Here is a 20,329-nt window from a genome sequence, read left to right as displayed (position 1 = left end):
AGGCTCAATTCCTCTGTCAGCAGGCCTCAACCTCCCGCTGATTGAGTGGCCTTGTCCTTTGAGAGTACAGAAAGGGGGGAGAGACTCTGACAATACACGGCCAAGACTGTTTTGGGAAGTGACTGATTGATCGGCATAATTGATGGGGATATGGCGCCGAAGTGCCGACAGGGCCTGGGTGAGAGACGAGCCACTTTAATCTCGCTCGCGCCCGTATCGGAAAACCATCTATCTCTGACGGGCTTCTGACCTCGTAAAAGTTTTTACTGCATTCTCCTCTCCTATGGCGTATCACAGAGCCCAGAGGTCCCACTGTGGCTCCACTAAACAGGGTGAAATGTGCTACCCACGTCTCCCTCTCTCTCTCCTGGATAGCTCGATGGAAAAACAAGGCCACTAAAGCACAAAAAACACTCGCCAATGTTCCACATTCACTCGGGCTTATATAACAGCATAGGGTGCATTAGGACTTGGTGATAGAGGAGGAAAAGAAGATAAGCAAAACACATGTCCTCAGGCCCAGTTGAAATGCCATCCTATACAGCTGGGACACAATATAAGACAAAGCGCATGTCTCTGTGAAATAAAGCCCTGTCCTCCGCCTGCTACTCCACTTGCCTGCTACTCCACCCCCCCCCCCCCCCCTTCCCGGAAAGAGACCTCTCACTAGGCTCACAAAAACCCTATTCCCTTTTAGCCCAGTAGGACATTCTTCCCCCCAAAGTCAACACAGCGTCGGGCAGAACTGGGCACGACCCAGAGGATGGGAGGACAAAGGGGGGAGAGCAGAGAGAGAGAGGAGAGGAGAGGAAAGGAGAGGAGAGGGGGCCAATCAGGTCACGCGTTCCCAGATACGGGGCTTGGTTCAGATGAGGTCGGATGGCCAGAGGCCCCTGTTCGCTACTGTGTCATCAGCGGGATGCAGAGAGCGTCCATCCACAGGAGCTGGGTCAGATCTACTGAGTCTAACTGTACACTGTGGCTGGATTTGCATGTATCAGCATGACTGTCACAGAAAAAAATGAATGCGGCCATAGGTATACAATCTCAACTTTTGTGTGGATGCAATCCTGCAAAGTCAAAGGGTGAAACTCTAGACTCTTACCACTTTTTTAATAAAAAAAAAATGGGCTATATAAGTTTGGCTACTTATATAATGCAATTAATTAAAACACACATTTATAACATTGGCGCACCTTGACAGCCTCTCCATGCGTAACTCTGTCGAATACCATGTCATTGACTGTCAGTATCTGGTCTCCAATCCTTAGTCCCTCCCTTTCGGCAAAGGATCCAGGTTCCACCAAGGAAACATAGATTCCGACACCGTGTTCGGATCCTCCACGGATGCTGAACCCCAAGCCCTCGTTACTTTTGCTGCGTTTCAGCGTAACTTGGCGAATCTCGGAAGCCAATTCGGGCAGGTACAGTCTCCCCATATTGGAGACGTTGGGAACTGTCCCATCCGCTGTGGTGCTGAAATTAGCCGGGGACGCTCGCAGAGTCGCGTGGCTGGGAATAGGCTGCTCGGGTGGATAGGGACAGTGCGCAGAAGGCACTCGGACGTGGGTTGTATTGCTCATTTCTTCCGAGCTTTCATGGTTGCCGGTGGCAGAAAGCAAATCTGTTTTCAAGTATAGACCTTCGGAAGTGTACTGGTCGAACAACAGTTGGTCGGAACGCGGAATAACCATGCGTAACATTGGTAGCAGTTGCCGTTTGCTAGTTGTGTTTAGAATAACTTTTAGGGTCTGAACCAAGTCAAAAACATTGCGTTTTGCATGGTACACATTCAAACAGTGAATGAACTGTTCTCTTTCGTAATCGTTAAGAAGAATGTTGAGAGCATTGTGCAGCTTTCTCACGTTTACCGACAGTGCGCGTCCACCCGAGCCCACCGAGTTCCCGGTAGACTTGAGAGACATGTGCTCCAGATCCGAGCTCATTGTACAGCTCAATCAGAACTCCATAGACGGTAAGTTAGCTTCTGGGAGTCATTGTGACAAGTTGTCTTCCTAATTGTCAACAAAGTCATTTGTCTTTATTATATTTCCAGTTTATAGGAGGAATAATTTCAAAATCCCATCGCAACATTACCATGCGTGATAAAGCCCTGTTTAGTATTGATAGAGTTCCAGCAAGTCTAAAACGCACATAGTCCACTTTGTTGAATAGAAGTGCATAATTGTTGTATCCTCAAGGACATACCAAGCCTTTTGCCTTCAATTAGCCTACTTCGGTAACTCGCGTCGTTCAACTTTGCAAGTGCCGTGAGAACAGCTTGAAGGATGCTTAATGCCAAGCAGTGATTTCAAAGAGCGCTGAAAGATGATAAAAGCTTCATGAGCATGAAAAAGATTCCATTGTTACTGTGAAATGACATACATCCGAAATTACGCCCAGTTGAAACTTTTCTCCGTTACTCAGATTGACTACATTGCTTGTTGGTTGTCTCCGCAAACCTCTTGCCGCTTGCAGTTCGAGCTGAAGTGAGACAGCTGCCGAGACCTTCGCTGAAGAGGAAATGACGCAGGTGTAGGCGACCGCGTTGCTTAGAAACTAACAACACTTAGCTGTGTACCACCATTTGTCTGCACCCATTAAAGAACAGCACACATTACCTTGCATAGTGATAATGTGGCATTACACATGGATTGCAGGGTCTTTGACAATATGCAGTTGCTTAGCCCAGACTGCACAGGATATTGTGGCTTTAACTAGGCCATTACTGAATTTGTGCCACAATGAATGTGACTGCAAACTTGAACCTTTTTTGGGAAATCATGCAATTCTATATGGGCAGACATAGTTATATAATATATCTGTAAAGTCTGTATAGACTATTAGTTAACTAGCTCAGCCCCACTCATGACTCTCTCTCTCTTTGACACTGCACTGTGTCAACAACGCCTGCCACACACTGTGACATAAACCTCTCAGGCGGTATTAGCTACTTGTCAGCAGACGTCTCAGCAGCCTTCCAGCCATGACCTACCTTGCCCTATTTATAAACACTTATTTATAGTGTTTTCTCCATTGTGTCTGTGCCAGCAATAAACTTTCTCCCATTAACATCCTCATGTGAGGACAGTAGCTTCACTCGCACCCTTGTGTCATGATTTACATCCCTTTTTGATAATGCCATTAAAAACAAATGAGTTTAATTTCATTGCTAAATTTACGGTCTCTGGCATTTAGCCATATAGCCTACTAACAAATTCATGAGCAATAAAAGGATTGCGGTGCCAATGCAGCTTATTGTTATTTAATGACATTTTAACACACACAAGATTTAGATTCACCCTAGACCGGGATTAAATTGGATGTCAAACACAAAATCGCAATGCAGACCTCATTCAAGCCAATGGCCCTATTCATGCGTCAGCTGAATACATATTCCGCCAATAATTTGAAGGGGAAATCTGATAAGCATATTGTCCATTTCTACATTAGCAGGGAATCAAATTTAGATGAAGGGCAGGCATATTTGCACACGTGTCCATCAGCCTGAATTGTGGCCAAGTGACCAAAGTAAGCCTTATCTATTATGACAAGATTACATTCTCCCATATTCTCATTCTTACCACATAATATCATAATATAGTAGAATATGTGTGGGTGCTACTGTTCAGGAGAGCATAAGGGCAATTTAGAGCAAGATTAAGTGTGCCAGACAGCAGGACTGGATGAGCAGAATTGGAGGACAATGTGCAATGAGTGAGTTAGTGAGGATTGTGGATAGGAGGAAGCAGAGAAACGCATGTGTGAGCGAGTGCATGAATGAGAGGAGAGAGGGAGACAGAGAGGGTTGGGGGGATGAGAAGAGTAGGGTTTAGGCAGGGCGGGACGCAGGAGTGAAAGGATGAATGAGTGCGTGAGTTGGTGAGAGTGTAGGCTTTATGACTCAGCGTGACTCAGGCTGCTCAGCTATCGAGCGCGCCGGGCACAAAGCAAGAAACGGATGCCATCATGGATCCACTGGCAGCGCCATGCACATGACAGTAGAGCCTAAAAACCCAGATGGACGTTTGAAAAAGAATAAAATAACGCCCATTCAAAGAGACATTTTAAGAGGGAAAACATGCTCTTATAATCAATTACGCGACTTCATCATTCTCTTTAAAATGCCATTAATTTTGATTTCATGCAATTACCTCCTCCCTCTTATCAAATAAATGGAAGAAGCCAAGGTGAATATCAATGCTGCTGAGGGAGGAGGGAGGAGAGAGGAGGGAGGAGGGAGGAGGGAGGAGAGAGGAGGGAGGAGGGAGGAGGGAGGAGGGCGTAAAAAGGACACATTTCTGATTAACGACAGAGTGCAAGCAGGTTAAGTGACTCACAGTAGATTGTGCCAATTAGAAATGATAGCATTTTAACCAAATCCAGGTGCCTAATGACAGCTGGCTCTCTGTAATCCATGTTGTGGTATTGTAGTGTGCTTCCAGTTCAATGCCAATGGGCCATAGGAAGAACTGGGGGCCGAATTAAAGATTGAATGAACAAATGAAATTGGGCTAGATGTAGTGTGTGTGTATGTGTGTATGAGAGAGAGAGAGAGAGAGGATAGAATAGATAATGAATGTTGAACGTCAGAAAAGTAGAGTGAGTGTGCTGTCGATCACAGGAGGACTAGAGAGACATTTGAACACTTAATGACTGGAATGACCCACATTTCTGGACAAATGCTGAGGGCAGAGTGAAACTCTGAAACTTTGAAGTGCAGTAAATGGACAGCAGCGTACAAAAGGTGAAGTGACAAAGGCTTTAATGACAGAGCTGGGTGCAGAAAGTGAAGGTGATGGACAGACATGATATATACTTGTGCAAAGTAAATATATTGCTTGTCCAATATGTAAAGGTTCGACTTAATAAACAAATAAATAAATCAACAGAAGAAAAGTTTGTATAATGGCAACAGCCTTGTAGGCAAATGAATTGGGTAAAAACCTCGTTGGTGTCATTATTATTTCTGCATTCCAATGTTTTCATACTGTTCCGAAAAAAAAAAAAGAAAAAAAAGTAGGCGTCAGAGACATGCAAATGCATAGAGGACTGATTTAGAAGCTGCCGGATTCCGGAATGACGCAGCGAGTGACTGGGAGTGACACGGGGGCCCCCCCTACCACTTCTCTCTCCCACCACTGGTGCCGTCTGGAAGACTCTGACATTCATCTGCCTATTAATTATCGGATAGGCATGAGAGAGAGAGAGAGAAAGAGAGAGAGAGAGACAGACTCGCCGAGGGGAAGAGAAAAGTCAAGGCCCCCCGACACGGCCTTGGCTGAATCACAGACGTCTATTTTTACAGCGGCTCTGTACAGCCGTTTGTGAATAATTGCATTCTCTGGTCTAGCACTTCCTGCTAGTCACTCTGTGCTGTTCAACAGGAGCCCTTAAGGGATGATGGCGTGTTTCAAATTGGGGAATGACAAGACTTCAAGGCATCTCTTATTACAGTGCTATGAATCACACTGGCTCAGATAGAGACCCCCTGGTCTAATTTGAATACCAGAACTTTCTGCAGGGAGAGCTCATTTTGCTAATGTTTAGTTCTTTTTTGGTTCTATAAGGTGATACTCTCTGAGAAGATATGACAGGCACTAACAAACCTTTGGTGTTAACATATGAGTGGTTTGACGCTAAGTGCCAAAACCTATTTTTCAAATACTCCCCCGGCATCAATAGCACATGGCTGTTGACTTCAGTGAGTTGTTATGACATGTTGACAGCACACACCCCCATCACGGTAGTCCCAGATTCATGGTACACAACTTGTTTCGACAAGAAAATAGTATCCATGTCGGTGACTGTCAAATTAAATATATTCAGTGGGGGTATAAATACTTTCAATAGATCTCAATGGACACACAACATCTGTTTAAATTATGTCTAAATTACAACTGTGTAACAGTGGATTGTCTGTAAAATGCCCCTCAGCTTAAATTATTCAATTGAAGTATTTAAGATTGTAACTGAAGGACTTAAATTCTATCCAATTGTTCTAAACTCTTTCCTCCAATACAGTTAACCATATGAATACTGTAACCATGTACAAGTACAGTTTGTCCAAGACCAATGATCGCTATGATAAAACTAAAGTGTAGACATACTTAGAGAAAGGAGAAAACCCCAAACCATATCAGATTCATACATGGTGTCTGTGTGTGTGTGTGTGTGTGTGTGTGTGTGTGTGTGTGTGTGTGCGTGCGCGCGCATGCGTGTGTGAGCATGTGCATATGTCCTACACTCCCACATACTCTATTGGACCCCGGCATCACAGCATTGTGGCTGAATGGGCCTCTTGGGCAGCCTCTCCGTCTCGATAGGCGAAGCATCTGGGGAAGATGCCAATGCTTCCAGCCGTGTGGCCCTCCAGCCACTCCTCATTGACTGGTGGAGATCAGACACAACAATGGCAGTCAGTCAGTTGCCGCACAGACATTCACCCACAGCACCTCAAGTAGAGTCCTAGCAGTGCAACTCAAGCAGTGCAGTTCTGCTGTATCTCATCTTACAAACTATACTTATTTTCACTCTCTCAACCAGATAGCTCAGAAGTGGCCAAATTGTGTTGACATAAAATACAGGGTAGGACTTCCTGTCTAGAATTGCTATCACAAAGGGGTGAAGCCTGAGGTGGGGCAACCACATAACTGGTTCCTTGTGTTCCTTGTGTTGCCTATACTGAAGTTCTCCAGAAAAAAATATTTCACAATATCAATGGGAACATGCTTGAACAACAAAACTCAGGAACACTGCCCAGCAACAGTGCTCAAAAAGTTGCCTTGTGCATCATCTGCTTTTGGCATCCTAACTCAATTGGCACCACTCTAGAGAGGAGACATGAAATTAGTATGAAACATATCTGGGAACGTTACCCTCACTGAGGATGTCTATTGTGTCTCCCTCGCTGAACTCCAGATCCTCTGGCCCCTGTGTAGTGTAGTCATACAGTGCCACCATCTGGTAGAGAATAGTCCTGTTGGCTAGAGGATCCTCATGCTGAAGAAATAAATGGGGCAGTGACAAACAAATGAGTGAATGACAAGCTGCGCCATGGGAACATGCCATCCAAGCTTTGCATACTACATTTTCAACTCTTCATCAAGGCTTTTTCAATTCATTAAGATCTTAGTTTAGAATCAGTTCAGAATCAGAATTTGAGACAAGACTAAAATGGAGACAAAGGAAATTCATGTTTATGTTTATGGTTCTTAGCAGACACTTTTGTCCAAACTGACTTACAACTTTAACATACTGATGACATCAGTAAACATTACATTAACATTAAAATGAAATGAGTTTATAGAAAAGTCATATGGCCTGTATCAAAAACAAATACACAAATTATCTTGCTTTAGCTCTGAAACTTGACTTTGTTAAGAGCCTTGTTCTTATGCCTTGATTTCTTTTTTTTTCATTCTTAAATCATAAATGATAAAAAAGATGGAGTGGTTTTGTAGATGCTGTGGGAGAAACAGAAAGGACAAAATAAATGGTCAAAAACACTGAGCCCAGGGTGACTCTTTTATCCCGATCCGGCATTACCTGGCACCACAGTGTGGCCCGACCAGATTCCGCCACCTCTGCCAGGCTCTGGAGGCCCTCTGTAGTGTCCAGCGGGGTCAGTGCCTGAGTGCCATGATGCTTAAACCTGAAGGAGAGCAAAGGAGAACCAGAGCAGGAACACATTTTCATTTTCTCGTTTCAACTCCTCAAAACGAAATGGGTTACACTTTACTTTAAGTTATCTACATCAGAGTGACATGACATTGTAACAAACTTGTCATAAACATTATAAACAAGTCCTAAACGTTTATTACATAACGCTTCGGTCATTAAGTGTCATTCGGTTTTTGTCATGACAAGTTAGGGTTAGGGTTATGACAGTGTCATGTCACTCTTATGTAGATACCTTCAGGTAAAGTGTCACCAAGAAATGTGTAGTATTTGATTGATTTTAAGTACTGAGTTTGCCTTTAGAGCCCAAATAGTGACAACGTTTTTACAGTTCGACCAAAAGTGTAGTAGTAGCAGAACGTTCAGCACAGCCTTCAAAGACACAAACTAAAAATGGGCTAATCAGCTGGGCTCAAGGAGAAGTCTAGTACCTCAGGCGCAATTGAGAGGGCGACTGGCCCAGTTTGTGAGCAATTTTCTGCTGTAGCTCGTCGTACGGTGTGCCAGGAGGGACACGCAGTGCCACGGTGTATCTGTAGTGCACCTTCACTATCACTGAGCCAGGGTCATCTGAGGAGGAAGATGGCAGGTCCTGTGTGGTAGAAGAGTATACAGATAAGACATTCAAACAAGTGAGTTAAAAACTAAATAATTAAACATAAAAGTTGTTTTTATTTCATACGCATATGTGTGTGTGTGTGTGTGTGTGTGTGTGTGTGTGTGTGTGTGTGTTTGTGTATGTGTGTGTGTGCATCTATTGTACTGCGCTGTTTTGATCTATTTATCTATCGCTTACACAGATGAATTCTTTGAGCCTCAAAATAGGTCATTTCAAGATAAAGCACCTTCCCTGCTAGCCCCAGATAGGACAGTTTATATTTTTGTCTGCCTCTCCCCCACCACCTCCCCCTCCTCTTCCTCCTGCTCCCCTGAGCTTTGTGCTGACTTAATCAGGCCATAATCGCTTTTCTGTTCAATCGAGGCAAATGCTGTTTTTCAGTCGGTGTAAAACAGATCTGCCCCAAAACTTTTCGAATCAGCACAAGAATATGAAGCTGACTGTAGTAAACACATATCACAAATGTTTGGTTCTATTTTAGGCGTATAGCAGGTGATAGCAATTTTCCTAGTGCCACAGTTGTCTGGAAACTCAGTCGGGATGATGGTCAATCAGGAAACAGGCTTTATTCTTTCATTGATGCGCATCAAGGGAGAGGGACAAGTTCACCCAAAGGATGCACCAGTATCTCTAACAAAACAGGTGACCTCTTGTTCTAATTCTGGATGAATATGTATAGGTAGAAGGGATGACCCTCCTACACTCTAAATGTTAATGAGACAGGTTTCTAAAGCAAACAGGTCCAGCCACCTTATGTTGTTCTGTATGAAAATTAAATCTCCACCTTAACTGGGATGGCTCTCAGTGGTCTACCCCCTAAACCCAATTCTATAAACTTAAGTGTTTCTCACACCTCACTCCTGGCCAGTGCCAGTGCAGAAACGATAAGAAATACAGGGAAAAGCTCTATGTTTTTGTTTGGTTTCTATTTTCTGTAGTAAAACAAAACTGTTAATTATTGTTCGTATTGATTCAAATTTTAGGCTCATGATAAGTAATGAACTGATAAAATAAAATTATAAAATCCAGTGCTTACGTTTTTTTTTTTTTACTGACAAATGATGGCTGTGTACAGTATGTGCGTGTGTGTGTGCGTGTGTGTGTGTGTGTGTGTGTGTGTGTGTGTGTGTAACACAGCAATAAATCAGACAGCAGGTCACTATCATTTGACTTGGCTATCAGTGGTTTTTGTGATGAAGCTGCTCCCCTGCAGCGACTCACCGAGTCAGTGGGGCTGATGGCTGGGGCTCCATACTGAAGAGGTGGAAAGCTTTGGGTGGCGCTCACATACGACGGTGGGCCGTCTGGAGAGGGAAAGACACATCACAGTAAGTGTATCAAATGATAAAAAGAGACAAATCAACGTTGTCAAAGAGGACAAATCACAGAAGATGAAACATCCATGAAACACCACGTCGACTGTGCTACCACTACTTTTACATGATATGTTCTAAAACGTATTTGTAATTAATGTGTATTTTGTGTAACTAACAATTAAGACCACCAATGAACTATACTGTAACTGTACTGACATGTAAGACATCATTTCAATGTGTGAATGTGTGAGTAAGTTCTCAGGAGAAAGAAGAAATGCCATGGTGGTAGAAGGTCAGTTGAGCATGCAGCTCTGTACCTCGAGGACTGGAGGAGGTCTCGGGGCGAGTGGGGGGGCTGAGTGCAGGCGGGAAGGGAATGCCATTGGGCACACTCTGTGGAGAACACACAAGCACACACTTTAGAACCCATTGAGACCTTATATGCAGGATTACAGTCATTTGCCACTCTGTGCCCACCCTTCAAACTCAAAGTGGGCTGCAGTTGACTTTCTGAGCACTCCAGCGGACAATTATGGAATACATTGAGAGGGAAAAGTCACACTTTCAGAGCAGGAAATGGACAGCACTGAGGGGAGGGTGGGGATGTGGATGGAAATGTGGTACAATGCAAATTGAAAACAGCAAGAGCACATTATCACTGTCTAATAAAGCAACATTGTGTGTGTGAGCATGTTGCGGAAAACAAATGAAGAGAAAGCAGATGACTTACATCTACCTTTTTTTTGCTTTTCTTGGCCTTCTTGGGATCCACAGGATCCAGCATTGTGATGGGCAGCATGCCTTTCTGAAGGAGTTAACGAAGGAAGGAGGGAGATGGAGAGAAAAGTAAAGAGAAAAAAAGATGGTGAGAAAGAAATGGAGGGAAAGAAATGGTGAAACACTGTGAGAGGCCAGGACCCTGAAGATGTCAAAAAGAGCCGTGGAAAAGATCAGGCATTCAAAACACACATCAGTTACGTCAGTGCAGCCAAAAACCCTACGCAGGAGATGGCAGATCTCCTGGACTCTCACCTTTCCATCATAGATCACAGTGGCCATGCCAGTTTGGTCCGCTTCACTGAACATGAACACCATCCCTCCGGCGGGCACAGAGAGCTCCTCAGGGTTGCGGCCCATATACACACTCTTCATACGCATGTACCGGGAGTCCCTTCAGAAGACCACCAACAGCAAAAGCAACGGTTATTGACCTTACGTGGCATCACTATAGTGGCATCAAGTGGTCTTTTTTTTTCACAGCGGACATTCTGTTTGTAATAATGATGAATGTCCTTTTAGAATTGGTAGGCAGATAAATGCTCCCCACAGTGGGAGCTAAACAGTGCCCCCCAGTGGTAAGTTAGCGGCACAGTCCTTAAAGAAAATGTCCAAGGAGAGGGAACAACTGAATTAAAATATTCTCAGATTGTTCTGCCACTCAAATGGTGTTTGATTTCAAGCCCATGAGAGAGAAAAGCCTTCGCCCTTTACAACTAGACCTTTGTATAAACCTTCTTTATATTTGACTGTACCACCCAACAGACCAGGGGTGTAGTGGTAAAATAAGAGTTGGGTAAACTATGAATTCTGTGTCACGGTAAGGTGGACTGCGCCATGCGGTATTTTTTAAAAAGACAGTCAGAACATGTTTGATGATGGTGGAGGTTATTGTCCAAAGTTTATAACAATACCAGTGGTATTAAATGGTTCCTAGAGTGTTGATGAGTGTACATATTGTGAACAGGGATAATACAGTGTGACTTGTAAATGTTAAAAGTTGCAATTGGTAAATAAACTCCAAAAAGAGGTGGATAAACTCTATTTCGGGAAATTTCAGAGGTGGATAAACTGTGTTTACTTGCGTTTAGCTTCCACTACAGCCCTGACCCTGTCCATTAAATAAGAGAGCTAGTGCTGCTCTAGTGCCATGTGGATCTGCTTGCAACAACATGACCATCAATGTATGTACTGTAATGTTTCTGTGTATGATACTTATAGGCCAACACTGATGTAGAACTATTGGTATACGTACCCTCCTCCTCCAGTTGCACCGCCACCGCCGCCACCGCCGCCTCCTCCTCCTCCTCCTCCTCCACCTCCACCTCCTCCTCCACCTCCAACTTTAGGTTCATAGAATCCAGGTTTCTGCAGAGAAACAAAATAGAACGGTGGAAAAGGGAGAGTGAAACGTTGTACAAAATGGTGAAGGAGTTGTGATATCATGGGCTGTTTCTTACCTGACCGCGGAGTGGATCAAAACCAGCAAAGTCATCATTGGGGAGTGCAGAGGTTATCACCTGTAGACAGCGCAGAGCACACACAAACACATCTGCCATTAAATCACATTTTTAGTCCCAAAAGAGATGTGAGCTGCTGCTGTGTGTGTGTTTGAGGTGTGTACAGCGCTGTGTGTGTTCTATGTGTTCTCTCTCTCTGCATATGTGTGTGTGTGTGTGTGTTTGCCTGTGTGTGGTGTACTGTACCTTGGCTTTTCCCAGGAAATCCCTTTGCTTGAGCTGTTCGACTTCCTCTTTCCTGGGTCTGAACACGTCTCCCACTGGGACCAGGAGAGGAGCCAGGACCTCCCTCCTCTAGACAGAGACAACCTGTTACAGCACTCGCACACCACTTCAGGAAGTCGCTTTGGGTAATAGCTAATCAGCTAAATGCATAATTAAATAATTAATTAGTCAATTCAGTTAACCACATCTAAATCTAATCTGGCACCCATTCTCAACATTTTGCCATCTTCTGATTACTAACTGTCTGACATTATATTCACGAAAGGAGCCGTTTTAAACCTTTTAGAATTGAAGAAGCATAGCTGGCTTCGCCGTCTGAGTAGGACTCTCAACTCACTGAGATACTGTCCAGTGCTGCCTCCACAGTGCCACCACGAGCCCCGCCTTTCTCCTCGGCCGCGGCTAACAGGATGTCCCGGGCTTTATCCCAGTGGCCCATCCTGACGTGCACTGCAGCTGCATTGTAAAGCACCTGTCAATCAGGAAGAGCAACGTAATATGGGTTGAGTTGATCTCAGCATCAGTGCCTGGGACTCCAGAGAGAGACAATCACTTTTAATCAAATTGAAACTGATACAGACACCTCCTGTTCCTTCTAGATGTGAGAGAGTGAGTTTTGGGCAAACAATAGGGAAGAGAGCTGTGTGCTGAGAGCTATGACCTACCTGTGCCTGATTATGCAATCTACCAACACAAAGCATGTTTCTGTAGTGACACTCTTACATAAGACAAGAAACACCTTCAAAGAATTTACAATAACATATCACCTCTTCTAAAAAAGGAAGTAGCAGACCTTTATCCTAAGAGATGGAAGGCTTGAATCACCGATGTTGTGAAATGCTTTATATCTGCTGTGAATCAGACATAGTGTGAACGTATTGACCACTGTAGACAGCACAGTCTCTTATGGCATAACTTCACTAGCAAAGAATGCTGGTTGTGTGTCTTATCTAGTCTGAGGCAGGTGGATTTGTCGCTATTGCGCAACTGCAGCATTTCTCATAATAACTGAAGGAGCCTTTGTTGAGAGCTAGCACAGCGGGGGGAAATCAGGACTGTGAAAAAACTCCCTCTGGCATTACAGGCATTACAGGTCAACAGGGCACTGCTGACAATGGCTTTGAAATTATGTACCGAAAGAACAAATTCAGGTGTTAATACAGGTGATCACAGGTCAGGCAAAGAACCTGTGTAGGAAGTGTTCCTTCTGCAAATAAAGCTAACATTCACAGAGAGACTTAGCTTCCCTGAGGACAGGTGTGAAATTGATACCCTTGTGGGGTTACTGTACCTGCCAACTGTAGAGTTTATAGCGCAGCCCCAGCTGTCGGTAGTCAATGACGCCATTCTCTCTCATGTGCTTCTGGGCACATATGCAGTCAGCGAGAGCTTCCTCCGGCCTGACAGACAGATGGAGAGAGGGAGAGTGAATGAATGAGGAAACATGTGAGAGAGAAGGAGGCTTGATATCAATCTTTCTAGAAAAAAACCGTATACCGAGGTACCGTATATCAAATCTAGACAGAACTCTCAATACATGAGTGAGTGCATGAGTGATGATACGCTCTGTACATAGCGATGAAGGAGGAAACCTGATATAGTTATAATAACAGCCACACAGCAGGCCCTACCTATTAGCCAGCAAAAGGACTCCAGCCCTTTGGAAAAAGCCAACAGCAAGCCTCTCATCCTTGATAATGGTCTGTTCTAAAGCCTAGGGGCACAAAAAGGAGAGAGCAATTTGACTCATGCGCACACGGAGAGAGACATCTAAGTTGTTGACACTGGCCTTAGGTATGTGATCTACGTCCAAGGCTGTAGAAACTCTTACGTCTATAAGGATTGAGCCGTATTTGCGTTTGGTAACTTACCTGGATGGCTGGCTGCAGCTGACCAAGGGCTAAGTGTGCGGCTGCGGTCGCAAACAGGGTGCGGGCAGTGGGCTCGTAGATGTCGTCGAGCTTGGCGAGCGCACCCTTCCAGTCTTGCACGTCCATGGCCTTCACGGCCTCGTCCCAGAGTCGCAGTAGCTCCGTGTACAACATGGCCCTGTGGCACAGTCACAGACAGCTCAGGCAAGAGATTAATTATAAAATGTGTGAATTGATAAATCAACAGCTTTGTGCTGACATTCAAAACAGTTACATAATCTTCAAGCACAGGGCTTAGTATGGTTGCCTATGAATTAATCTGAAATGAAAAAAAAAACAAACAAGTGATGTAAGTTCTACAGAAAACATCTGACAAGTGAGACAAGTTAAGCCAGTTTTGTTTGTTAGCCAACAGCAAAAAGGCACATCTGAAGAACTACTCACCCACAATAATCCTGTCAGTGATCTCCAACTGACAAAAAAAAAGGTTTTCTCTCACGGCAGCAGATAAATGTGAATGAACAGTGTGAGATTCCTGGTTCCCTCTGAGGTTATGGCCCCACTAAGCTTGGCAACAGGGAAATAGCACATGCATAAGTGTGTCGTATCAGCCTTGGTGTTCCCGCCCACTTCCGGCTACCAGGACATTTTACCTGACATTCCCTGCAGATAGGTGAGGGAGGAGACAATAGAGTCTGGTTCTGTGGCTACTGGGACACATACAATGTGCACGCACACAACTGCATGGCTCCACCAGGGTAGTAAATGAGTCATAGTCTAAGGCCGGGCAAAGGTGCATGGCCAGCACCAGGAAGTGGTGTGTTGATGAGAGGATTGGCAACACAGTGGCACACTTCCTCTTAGAGTTCCTGTTATGATCTCAAGGCACAAGGTTCAAGGGGTGCAAATATCTACTTCAGAGGACACAGATTTCTCAGAAAGAAAAAAAAAACATATAGCACGTCAGAATAATAATCTGTTTCCAAAATCCACACTTGAGGGTGGGTGTTTGGCTCCACTGGTTGATATCCAGCAGCACAATATCAAACACACACATAAAGAGACACATTGACATTCTTCTATCTATTTCTTTTAATTCATTACATTAATTGGTGAAATTGTATAGTCATTGAAGGCATCCCTAAAATGGTGGGACTACTCAAAGTAAAATGTCCCATAAACTGATATAAACATCAGGCCACAGTTCATGAAAAGACACCACACAAGGCTGTTTAACATTCAATGACTCAGATTTATTATTTTTATTCTGCACAACATTAAATCATGATGAGTGTTTCAAACAAGTGCAGTACATACTGTACAAGTGCTTTGGATTACTCATGTATTCTGATGGATGACTGCCATACAATTTCCAACAAAGGCTGAGTAGCCTACTACGTTCTCGTGCCTACAAACACTTGACTAAAGTCTTGGAATACATCACAAAGATAATACCTCTTTTTGAAAGGGTTGACACAGTGGCAAGTGCCAATGCTTCCACATACCAGGAATTAGAACAGCTATGATGAGAAAGAGGTCTTGAGTTGAGATCTTTTCTAACATCTTAATTAGATAGATAGATAGATAGATAGATAGATAGATACTTTATTGATCCCCAAGGGGAAAGTCAAGTGGGGACAAAACATCTCCAACTATATAATCCATCAGTTATGTTCAAGTCACATATGAATTGAAATGTGACATGTCTGTCAGATAGTACGGTAAACATTCAAATGATGTGTGGTGTGTACAAAGTCTAAAAAACACTTCATTTAGTAGGCTAGGGCATACCTGTCAACATTTAGCTTTCCAAAAACGGGAGATTTTTTTTCAGGGGGGGGGGGGTGTCAGCGTTTATACCGGATCTGTGTTTGCATATTTAATACGTTTCATACACGTGTTTCAACACTGCATTTTGGTCGTTGCTTTTACCTTACCATTACCTTACGCATGCCAGTTATATATCCACCAGCTGCCTGCCTGCAGCCTACTTCCAAAACTCCAAAGCTGCTTGCTGTCAGATTAGGTTCCGAGGGCACAAGTTCAGTGTATCAACAACACTCAATAACAGTTTATGTGATGTGTTAATCAATTAAATTCCCAACAATTTCACAACAGCTAGTTCTGGAGTAGAGCATTCAACTAGCCCGCTTGCTTACGACGAGACTCAGGCTGCGCAGTCGGCACCCGCTTCCTTATTTGGGTTTTGGATTGCCCGGTTTTAGCCTATGACAACACGGTTGAAATTGAAACTAAGTGATCGTGTATGTGTAGGGTGTATTTCATACACAATCTGGCAACCTGAATGGATCAATGGTTTTAAAAATGAAGTTTGATGGCCATGCAAATTACGGGAGTTTTCCGGGAGAAATAACAAAACGGGAGAGTGCTGGGAAATGACCTTGAAATACGGGAGAAACCCGGGAAAAACGGGAGTGTTGACAGGTATGGGCTAGGGGCCTATACCATGAACTCTTTTTGTCTGGGCACCCAGTTAAATAATAGGGAGGAGAGTCCAGACGTACTGAGCACAACTAGCCTGGCGTAGCCATATTCAAAACTCTATTCTGAATTTGAGTATGGAATTGGAGCATTAGATAATTATGGGACGTGTTTCAACCAATAGCCTATAGAAGAAAAAATGCCTCTGCACACAATTGGACAGACCTAACCAATCAGAGCAACGAAATAGCCTTCCCTGTGTCCTTTAGTGAGAAGTTGAACAGCCATTAATGTTTTCTGTTAGTTTTTTTTTTTTAAGTTATTGCGCTGTCAATATCACAATAGTGACATAAACGTCTAGTGACAAGCTTTTTGCTGTAAACGAAATCAACCGTGTGCTCAGGTCACGTGAATGAATAGGCACCTTTGCTCATATGTCCATCATTGTATAAAGCCTGCCAGATGATTGGATTGGTCCGCACAATTCTCAAGTTTTCATAGGCATGTTAATGGACCAAGTCCAGACTGAATTTCCCGACCTTTAAATTCGGGCTGTCTTCCAGGCTACAGCTAGCCTAGAGCACAGCCCACAGCCTTTGAATACTGAATCATGAGGCTTGTGTCTACTCAAAACTCATGGGGGAATAGCAACTAGGTTAGGCTATACAGTAGAACTGATACGCAACAAATATTCTATTCAAAATTGATTTAAAAAGAAAAGTCATGATAAGATTCATCAATCAGATACCAGGTGAGTCTGGACCAGGCCTGGTAGATGCATACTCGAACTGCTCCAGCGGTTTACTTCCTGGAAGAGTAAAGGAAACAGTCTCTCCTTGATGTCATGCTCCTTGTGCTTTTACAACACCTCTCTCTCACAAGGCAGTTACAATTTAAGACAAGACACAGTCTCCAGTCATGACAGCAATGCAAACCTCAGAATTCAAGCAAAGGTGAGAGATTGTCGTAAACAGGAGTAACAACACACTAAAGGATTTCATAGCAGGTTAATGTTAGTTTTAAAAAAACAAAACATGATTGTCAATAAAGGATTAGCTAAAATTATACACACATGCTCTTGATTTGTAATGCTTGATGAAACACAGTGCACAACAGACCAAACCAGACCCCCCCCCCCCCCCCCCCCCAACCCTACCCCTTCCTCTCATTTAAGGCACACAAAGAAAACAAAGAGACAAAACTAACCCTCAACAAATCCAGACAGCGACACCTAGACGCTAGCTAAGCACTACTATGGGATGGGATGCTTGAGCTGTTCAACGTCCTCCTTCCTGGGTCTGAACACATCTCCCTCTGGGACCAGGAGAGGAGCCAGGACCTCCTTCCTCTAGGCAGAGACAACCTGTTACAGCACTCGTACACCATTTCAGTGAGTCACTTTGGGCTAAATGCATAAATAAATAGTAATTAATCAGTCAACTCAGTTAACAACATCTAAATCTAAAAGGACTTGGTACAAATAATTTTAAATGAAAACCCAAATTAATGAAACAGTTTCAATATCAGACATACCTGTCAACATTTAGCTTTCCAAAAACGAGAGATTTTTTTTCGTGGGGGGGGGGGCAGTGTTTATACCGGATCTGTGTTTGCATATTTAATACGTTTCATACACGTGTTTCAACACTACATTTCGGTCGTTGCTTTTACCTTAACCTTACGCATGCCAGTTATATCCACCAGCTGCCTGCCTGCAGCCTACTTCCAAAACTCCAAAGCTGCTTGCTGTCAGATTTGGTTCCGAGGGCACAAGTTCAGTGTATCAACAACACTCAATAACAGTTTATGTGATGTGTTAATCAATTAAATTCCCAACAATTTCACAACAATTTCACAACAGCTAGTTCTGGAGTAGGCCATTCAACTAGCCCGCTTGCTTACGACGAGACTCAGGCTGCGCAGTCGGCACCCGCTTCCTTATTTGGGTTTTGGGTTGCCAGGTTTTAGCCTGACAAAACGGTTGAAATTGAAACTAAGTGATCGTGTATGCGTAGGGTGTATTTCATACACAATCTGGCAACCTGAATGGATCAATTATTTTAAAATGAAGTTTGATGGCCATGCAAATTACGGGAGTTTTCCGGGAGAAATAACAAAACGTGAGGGTGCTGGGAGATGACCTTGAAATACGGGAGAAACCCGGGAAAAACGGGAGTGTTGACAGGTATGATATCAGATGATCACAGGAAGGTGTTTGACTGGGAATTTAAAGATTCTGCCATCTTCTGATTACTCACTAACATTAAATTCACGAAAGGAGCCGTTTTAAACCTTTTAGAATTGAAGAAGCATAGCTGGCTTCGCCATGGGAGTAGGACTCTCAACTCACCGAGATGCTGTCCAGTGCTGCCTCCACAGTGCCACCACGAGCCCCGCCTTTCTCCTCGGCCGCGGCTAACAGGATGTCCCGGGCTTTATCCCAGTGGCCCATCCTGACGTGCACTGCAGCTGCATTGTAAAGCACCTGTCAATCAGGAAGAGCAACGTAATATGGGTTGAGTTGATCTCAGTGATGCCAGTAACGCGTTAGTCTATTTTGACCACTTTTTTCGGTAACGAGTAGGCATAATCTAACGCGCTACTATTTACAAACCAGTAATCAGATTAAAGTTACTTATCTAAGTTACTGTGTGTTACTATTTTTGTCATTTTCCTTAGTAAAAAGATATATTCTTTGCTTTCTTTTTGTCTTGGGGATTAATGTCATGTAGGCTATGCTCAAGTTTCAGCATGAGGACAATTCACATGTAAAACCACGCAGCGACACAAACGTAAACAACAATGAAGGGAGAGAGAGATGCACATGTCATTACTTTGAGTTTGTGTCAGCTAAACACGACAACATTAAGCTACATTGTACATCCTGTGCTGGCGACAAAGTGCTGTCTAGCTAGACATCCCAAGTCTCCCGAAGTTTTGGGAGTCTCCCACATATTGATAGCGGCTTCCTGACGCCCACAAATTACATAAAATCTCCCGGTACCTAGAGCGAACAAGAGCACGCAAGCCAGACCAGACTTCAAATCGCGTGTGCATATGAGTTTAACGCGCACACAGGGGAGAGAGAGAGGAGTGGTGCTTTTGTGCCTGAAGGCCTGAAGCGCATCCAAGACAGAGAGCTGGTCATTTTTGCTAAATCAATCAATCAGTTTTCAGTGTAAGTGTGCTTATCTCTTTTCTCATAAACTTAATTAATCAGTTCAGTCAGTGCATCTAGGAACAGGAGCGTGCCGAGTCAGTGCCCCTTGAAAAGGAAGATTTAAGACCCATTTCACATCAGACTACACAAAAGTATACCCAATTGTCTCATAAGATTAAAATATAATTACAGTCTTGCACACTGCACTGTTTGTAACAGCGACTTTAGCATTGCTCACAGCGGGTTAAATGATTGCAAAAGACTTGTTGAGGTGAGTTTAACAAGTGTAATTTCATTTGCATATTACTCAGGCCTATACAAGATGGCTAGTTGCCAAGGCTACATGAAAAATAATCTACAAAAGATCTACATATTTTACTATAACAATTTCTATCAATAGGTCTTCCTTATTTGGTGTACTTAGACATTATTTAACAAACATCTGAATTTCAGTATCTAAGTACTGTAGGTTATGGGATGTCTGCTATACATTGCTGACATTACTGTTCAAATGCACTTTCAGTATAGTGAGTATTGGCAAAACCGGTTATCATTTTTATGTTGAGGCGGGTGGGGGTGTTGGCAGCTGCTGAAAGTAACTAATAAAGTAACTTGTAATCTAACTTAGTTACTTTTAAAATCAAGTAATCAGTAAAGTAACTAAGTTACGTAATCAGATTACTTTTTCAAGGTAACTGTGGCAACACTGGTTGATCTCA

General features: G+C 43.5%; 2 protein-coding genes and 1 long non-coding RNA gene across 13 annotated transcripts in view; 1 reads left to right on the top strand and 2 right to left on the bottom strand.

Moving 5' to 3' along the window:
- Nucleotides 1–2,035, bottom strand: part of whrnb (whirlin b) — a 54,265-nt gene extending 52,230 nt beyond the window's left edge. The window contains exon 1 of one of the 3 annotated variants that reach the window (XM_042102421.1): nt 1,197–2,035. In XM_042102421.1, the coding sequence (XP_041958355.1) occupies nt 1,197–1,946 (750 nt within the window). In that variant the 5' untranslated portion in view covers nt 1,947–2,035. The remainder of the gene's footprint in view (nt 1–1,196) is intronic. The other 2 variants (XM_042102420.1, XM_042102419.1) reach the window with 2 other exon arrangements.
- Nucleotides 1,598–17,247, top strand: LOC121716178. Its single transcript, XR_006033785.1, has 3 exons — nt 1,598–1,608; nt 13,191–13,194; nt 17,167–17,247. It is a non-coding gene; the product is annotated as an uncharacterized LOC121716178 (long non-coding RNA).
- noxa1 (NADPH oxidase activator 1) overlaps nt 4,749–20,329 on the bottom strand; it is a 35,814-nt gene continuing 20,233 nt past the window's right edge. The window contains exons 1-17 of one of the 9 annotated variants that reach the window (XM_042102427.1): nt 14,453–14,622; nt 14,268–14,327; nt 14,009–14,186; nt 13,769–13,851; nt 13,429–13,537; nt 12,475–12,609; nt 12,099–12,206; nt 11,853–11,912; nt 11,648–11,760; nt 10,648–10,786; nt 10,346–10,420; nt 9,933–10,008; nt 9,521–9,603; nt 8,112–8,272; nt 7,549–7,654; nt 6,879–7,002; nt 4,749–6,390 (exon numbers count right to left, since the gene is read on the bottom strand). In XM_042102427.1, the coding sequence (XP_041958361.1) occupies nt 6,275–6,390; nt 6,879–7,002; nt 7,549–7,654; nt 8,112–8,272; nt 9,521–9,603; nt 9,933–10,008; nt 10,346–10,420; nt 10,648–10,786; nt 11,648–11,760; nt 11,853–11,912; nt 12,099–12,206; nt 12,475–12,609; nt 13,429–13,537; nt 13,769–13,851; nt 14,009–14,186; nt 14,268–14,269 (1,668 nt within the window). In that variant the 5' untranslated portion in view covers nt 14,270–14,327; nt 14,453–14,622 and the 3' untranslated portion in view covers nt 4,749–6,274. Of the gene's footprint in view, nt 6,391–6,878; nt 7,003–7,548; nt 7,655–8,111; nt 8,273–9,520; nt 9,604–9,932; nt 10,009–10,345; nt 10,421–10,647; nt 10,787–11,647; nt 11,761–11,852; nt 11,913–12,098; nt 12,207–12,474; nt 12,610–13,428; nt 13,538–13,768; nt 13,852–14,008; nt 14,207–14,267; nt 14,328–14,452; nt 14,623–18,800; nt 18,936–20,329 lie in introns of those variants that run through there. The other 8 variants (XM_042102429.1, XM_042102423.1, XM_042102424.1 and 5 more) reach the window with 8 other exon arrangements.

The sequence above is a fragment of the Alosa sapidissima genome, chromosome 8, assembly GCF_018492685.1.
Source record: "Alosa sapidissima isolate fAloSap1 chromosome 8, fAloSap1.pri, whole genome shotgun sequence".
In the NCBI taxonomy this organism is placed as follows: domain Eukaryota; kingdom Metazoa; phylum Chordata; class Actinopteri; order Clupeiformes; family Clupeidae; genus Alosa; species Alosa sapidissima.
The sequence above is the reverse complement of the archived record's forward strand: the minus strand, read 5'-3'. Positions and strand labels throughout refer to the sequence as shown.